This window comes from Acomys russatus, chromosome 25 (genome assembly GCF_903995435.1).
Source record: "Acomys russatus chromosome 25, mAcoRus1.1, whole genome shotgun sequence".
Lineage (NCBI taxonomy): Eukaryota > Metazoa > Chordata > Mammalia > Rodentia > Muridae > Acomys > Acomys russatus.
Window position 1 is genome coordinate 1,315,104 of NC_067161.1, and position 6,000 is coordinate 1,321,103.

The 6,000-nt window shown below is 40.9% G+C and overlaps 1 protein-coding gene across 2 annotated transcripts in view; it reads right to left on the reverse strand.

Moving 5' to 3' along the window:
- Positions 1 to 3,768, reverse strand: part of Mrtfb (myocardin related transcription factor B) — an 84,977-nt gene extending 81,209 nt beyond the window's left edge. Inside the window, exon 1 of one of the 2 annotated variants that reach the window (XM_051168043.1) lies at positions 3,481 to 3,768. In XM_051168043.1, the coding sequence (XP_051024000.1) occupies positions 3,481 to 3,634 (154 nt within the window). In that variant the 5' untranslated portion in view covers positions 3,635 to 3,768. The remainder of the gene's footprint in view (positions 1 to 3,480) is intronic. The other variant, XM_051168044.1, reaches the window with a different exon arrangement.
- Between the last annotated feature and the right edge of the window lie 2,232 nt (positions 3,769 to 6,000).

A 6,000-nucleotide genomic window follows, 5' to 3' on the forward strand; every position in this document is an offset into this window, starting at 1 on the left:
CAAGCAGCCCTTTATCGCAGCAGCTACACTCCCTGCAGGAGCATTGGCCATGCCTGATCCGCTCCACAGCTGTGCTGCTATCAGTGACCTAACAACATAGTCCACCAGAGCAGAGTTCCCCTTGAGTGTGGGTGCAGGAAAGGGCTGCACCGCCTCTGGGCATGTGGCATGCACTTTTACTCTCCTCCACCTGAGCTTTTCCTATTGAACACTAAAGGTCAACATAAATATGGGAATAAGATGGAGCCCACTAGCGTGCACTATGCCAGAATGAAGCTCAGTGTTCCTACAGCTGGACTGTTTTCATAAAGAAACACTGTATATTATATGTCTATATATCTACTTTCCTTTAGAGGGTCCACCTGGAAAAGCTAACTGTCTAAATGATTGATTGTCTTATTGAGATGTTACTAGCTATAAATTTAGCAACATTCAGACACAAAGAAAAAAAAAATCTAGTTTATGGGTGTTGAACATCTTCCATATTTGCTCCAGATTGGGAACATTCTGCCACTCAACTATTGGAATAACAAAAATACTTGTAAAAAATAAATAAATAAAATCACATGAGGGGAGAAACTGGAGTCATTACTTAAATGTGAAGCCATCTGCTGAATCACAGAGCTGCATTATCAGCTATGATGATGCAATCCTTCTGATCACTAATCACAGACTTAAATACCGAGTTTCTCTAGCAGAAAAGAATGTAGCATTGGTGAGGAAAATTCAAACGCTTAGGAATAACGGGCATGTGAGCACGATGCTGCTACAAGAGCTACACAGTACTTTGTAAGTGATTTTGAGACCAAGACCTACACTCTACACTTTGATATGATTTAGACATTTAGGAAGACCAAAAAAAAAAAAAAAAAAAAAAAAAAAAAAAAAAAAAAAAAGAACAACATACATGAAAACATCAAAGAAAGCAAGTTAGGGTGTTAGGGTCTCTCATCTATTTTTATTACTTGAGATATATATGTTCTGCTCAAATGTAGATTTCTTTTTATTTAGCATTTTAATTGGACAAATGACAGATATTTGTATCTGTGTAATGTGTTTGAAATACACACACTCTGCGGGGTGGTTATGTGAAGCCTATAATCACAGTGTCTTTGTGGTGAGGACACAGATTCGACTCTCTGAGCTGTCCAGGAATGCCAGTGCGTCATTAACCACCGACAGCAAGCCGCTCCAACTCACTCCTCCTGACTCAGGCTCTTGTCTTGTGCACAAAGATCACTTTCACACCATGGCATGTGCGTGTAACACAGGCAATGTTTCACACTTTCTGCAGTCATCTCAGAATCCTTAGATGGCACCTCACTGTGAGATGGTATTCTACAGCTTAACACTGAGCAGAAATTACTATTGGGCAAAACACATTGGCTAAAAAGCCAACTTCATTCAAAATTAAATTTATGCTTATAGAATCACTATAGTGATAAAAAAAGAGTCAATACATTACTTATTTCCAAGCTATAATCTTAAAGTACTACATTGTTGTTACAAAAAAAAAAAAAAAAAGTGTTTCAAAACTATTTTGGAAAACAGTAAAATGTTTCCTATTAGAAAGGACACTACAAAACGTGATTGATTCTGGGAAACAACCAGGCAAAGGACAGGCTGGAGGCCAACGTACTTGCCCTGTGTACTCAGGGCAGCTAAACAATGTGCACCTGGCTTGAAAAAAATGAACACAAAGCGAGTTTATTCTAGAACAAAAGTTCACATCTACACAAGCCTACTAACAGCAACAAATCAAACACAAGCCATTATGTCACAAAGGCCACAGAATTAGACACCTGGAGAAAACCAGTCCTGCTATCTCATGGCTGATGCTTAAGATGTAGCATGAAAGTTCAGTGTTGGCTCACACATGAATCTTAAAAGCTGTTGGAATACAGAGTGACAAAAAACCAAAGATGTATTGTGGAAATTACAGCACAACAGATGAGTGTGGGTTGATGAGACAGTGACCACAGGGGTCACACAGAGTTTGGACAGACAGTTTTAGTAACTATTAGAGTAGGAAGAACATTACTTCCATAAATGACTGCAGTATTTTGTAAAATATAGCTCTCTTAGTAAATTAAACATTTTACCCTTTTATCTACCTCCTAATGACATACACAGGAAAGGGATGTAGAGTGCTTGCCCAGCCTAGGTAAGGTCCTGGGCTCAGTTTCTAGCACCACACTAACCGTTGACTGTCAAAGGGAGCCTGTTCTATGTATGCACTCAGTCATCCCGGTGAGCATAGTGAGGGAGCATGGCTGGCTAGTGGACTATGTGACCATGGAAGAGTGGCTTCCTATGCCTTCCCTCCTCTGCTACACACTGCCAGCTTGTGAGCAGCTTGGCCTTCTGAATGTATAACAAAACCAGCTCAGATCCCTGGGACATAAAGCTGGTCCACGGGTGCAGTGCAACTTGATTGTAGTTAGTCATTGCTGAGTAAATATGTTTGTCTCAGCTATTGTCCACAGGAAAGCCAGGCTCTTGGTGACAGAACCAAGCCTATGTGTTGTTTAAGCTAAGATGGTCAAGGGCAGAATCTAACTGTAAGATTCAGGACACAAAACTAATGACTCCTAAAAGAAGGTAAGCAAGTTCCTATCAAATCCTGTGATGACGGATATACAGTGTCCACTGTCCTCGGCAGGAGTGACTGGGACACACTCAGTCCCTAGAAACCTAACAGGGTGATAGGAAACATTCTACAGGAAATTATTTCTTCTTACCTTTAAAACTTCAATTTTAAAACACTGTATGTATAAAGGCAAGCATACGAGGACTCTCCCTGAGTACGGTCAGTGTGCTCTCTGAACGGCCCACTGTGTTTGCGTGGGAGTGTACTGTACTCTATCAGCACTAAGTGTATCTAGCCTACCTTTATTCATTAGTATTGTTTTCTGGAGGCTCTGGGATGCCTCTATCATCAATGAGAATCTGCCACACTGATAAGGAATAAGGACTGGTTAGAAAATACTCACTCTGCAGGCAAGAATGAAGTAGCTCTAAAAAGAACCTAGCTTGCCCTGTGCCCGTTCGTACAAGGTCACTCAATAAGCCCTCGCTCTCACTGAAGCGGGTTGGCTCTTACCACCCTGAAACTACCGTCCAACACACTGGAGACGGCAAAAGGAAGGAGGAGGTGCTCATGGCCAGCACCCGCTTCTCTGCGGTCAGGAACCCCACAATGCCGTTCCAGCTAGAGGTCTTGCCACTCCAAGATGACCTAATCTAAGGGTGACTTCCAAAGGCAGCAATGCTCCCAAAGGCAGTTGCTGGTGACACAAGCGCGAGGTGGATGAGAAGTAAAATCCTGCCCCTTCTCAGAAGCCATTTCCTACCTCTGAGTGTCCCTTGAGGGACGTGCCAAGTGTAACTTATAAATAGTCATTCACAAATTGGAACTAACTGGACCCCCATGAGGGTGACCCTCTAGATCAGAGCTGCACATGCGGCTCAAACACTCACCATTCTTCCGTTCGTTCAGAGAGGGTAAGTGCTGGCTGGACTGTAGAGAGAGCTCCTGGAGTTCGTGAGCCACAGCCTCACTTTGAGGACTTGGTGCAAGGTGGGCTAGAGGCCCCAGCTCTTCTTCTGCGTCTACGGCCCCTGTATGATCCATTGTGTTCCAGCCACTGGCAACAGGAGTATGAGACACCTCTTATACGCAGTCTGTTGAAGAGACTGAAAAACATTTTTTTAAAAAAGTATAAATTAAATGGTATCTTAAGTTTTTTCTGTTAATACAAAAGTATTAAGACAGCTCCCAGGTTCCCTAACAGCTCAGTGCTACCCATCTTCCCTGCTTCTGAGGCTCCTTCTCCAACTCCCAGGAATATGGCTCCTATCTAAAATGCATTTTACAGTAAGTAAAAACAGTAAGACGCTTTACATATATTTTTATATCAAAGATTAAAGAGAATTATAGCTATGGATGTCATTTAAATATTTCAACACATGCTAAATGAGAAGTCAACAACCACTAATAAAAATAAAGACATCAGCTGGCTTGAAAATCCATCTCAATGCCTGTATTTTGGGTAACTTTAAATTCATAAACAGTCACAGCAAATAGCAATATCTCAGACATTCTCCTTCAGCAACCTGGGTCTCAGAACAAACAAATACAGAATAAAGAAAATGCAGTTCATAGAAAGAAATATGTATCTTAGGTCACAGAGACCTGGTGTTGTTTATTACCACAGTATAATCTGGCCTGTGCTGACTACTGAATCAAAGACACAACAAGAACCCTAAACATGTGATACCAGCAAGGCACTGGACTGGAAGCCAGGGGGTGGCAGTCTGTCCACGCTGTGTCTACCAGCTACCCGGTGGCTGGGTGGTTTGCAGTTTTTACTATTACAACACAGGAATTCTCCTGTACAGGAACCTGAATACATGCTTCCATTTCTCTGCCTACATACCAGGAGTGGGTTGACCAGATCATAGCAGTATATGTAGGTTTTAAAGAAACTAGCAAAGTGTTTTCTACTCCTAATGTGGGGTACCAGACCCAGTTGGTCCAATATCCTTGTCAATCCTTTTGTCAATCCTTTTCATTTTAGACATTTAGTGGGCATGAGGTATGTCATGGTAGTTTTACATTGTTTCCCTGGTGACTAATGATTATGGGCATCTTTTTATATATTATTTTCCATCCCTTTATCTTCTTGGATTAAGTATGTGTTGAAATCTGCTCATTTTTAATAGTATGTAGATGGTTTCTTACAACTGAATCTTGGTTCTTTGTCATATTCTGGACACAAGTCAGTATGCTTCTAGCAATTATTTTCTTCCATTTTTGTGTTCGTTAGTGGTTTGTAAAAATTAGACATTTTTGATTTGGTAAGGCCCAGTTTATAAATACTTTTTAAAAATGTGTCACACTTTTGTTGTTGTAGCTGATAAATCTTGGACTACCTCAAGGCCACAAAGCTTAACTCCTCTGTCTCCTTCTAGACATAGAACTATTTAAGCCTTAGATACAAAGTTTTATATATGCCATGAGAGATGAGTCAACACTGGTGGCTTATGGACACCTGGCTGCTATGGCACCACTTGTGGAAAAGATCACCTTCTCTTTTACACTGTCTCTGCATCTGTGTTGTCAGTTCACCTGTGTAGGATGGATGAATCCTGTGGCTTTCTATTTCGTTCCTCAAAAAGGGTGAACTACACCCCAGATCTTTGGGAGATCGCTAAGGACTACACGTGCAGGAAAGACTCTGCAGGGCATGCTATGGCAGTAACAACTACCCTGAGATGTGCCGGACTGCCCACCATGTGGGAAGCAGAGCTGCACAGACAAGTGAGCAAGGCTGAATCTCCCCTAGGACAGTCAAAATCTAGAGTCTCTGCAGCTACCAACCAGAATGCCACCGTCACTAAAAATACCCTATAATAACAACGGCAGTATGCCACCAGCAAATGGGCACTAGAGGACTCATGGGGGACAAAGAAAAGATGTAACAGACAGAACACCTTAGGAGTGAAATGCACCGAAGTGTGAAATATGTGAGTGAGGAACCAAAACTAGTTTTTCTTCAATATTAAATTCAGTGTAAAGGTTGTGACTTTGGTATAGGTTTTGCAGGTGAAACCCATGACAATTTCAGCATAGAGGTTGAAAGGAGCAAATGCAAGCAACATTTTTATATCTGAGTAAAAGCTTTAAGAAGACTGAGACATTAAGATATAATACAGTAATTCCTAAAATAACTATACAATAATACAAATAATCTTAGCTAAAATACTGACAGGGGAATTTGATGATATTCTAAATCATACCCAATTAACTCCCAAAAGAAAGGGAGGATAGTGAGGAGAAGAAAGATGAGACAAACAAAAACAATTAATAAAATCATAAGCCTTAATATAACCTTCTGATAATTATATTACATTTTAAGGGGCTAAATACTCTAATTGAAAGAGGGGTTGACAACGTTTGCTTCTTTTTAAAGTCTAAAAATGTATGCTCACAACTAA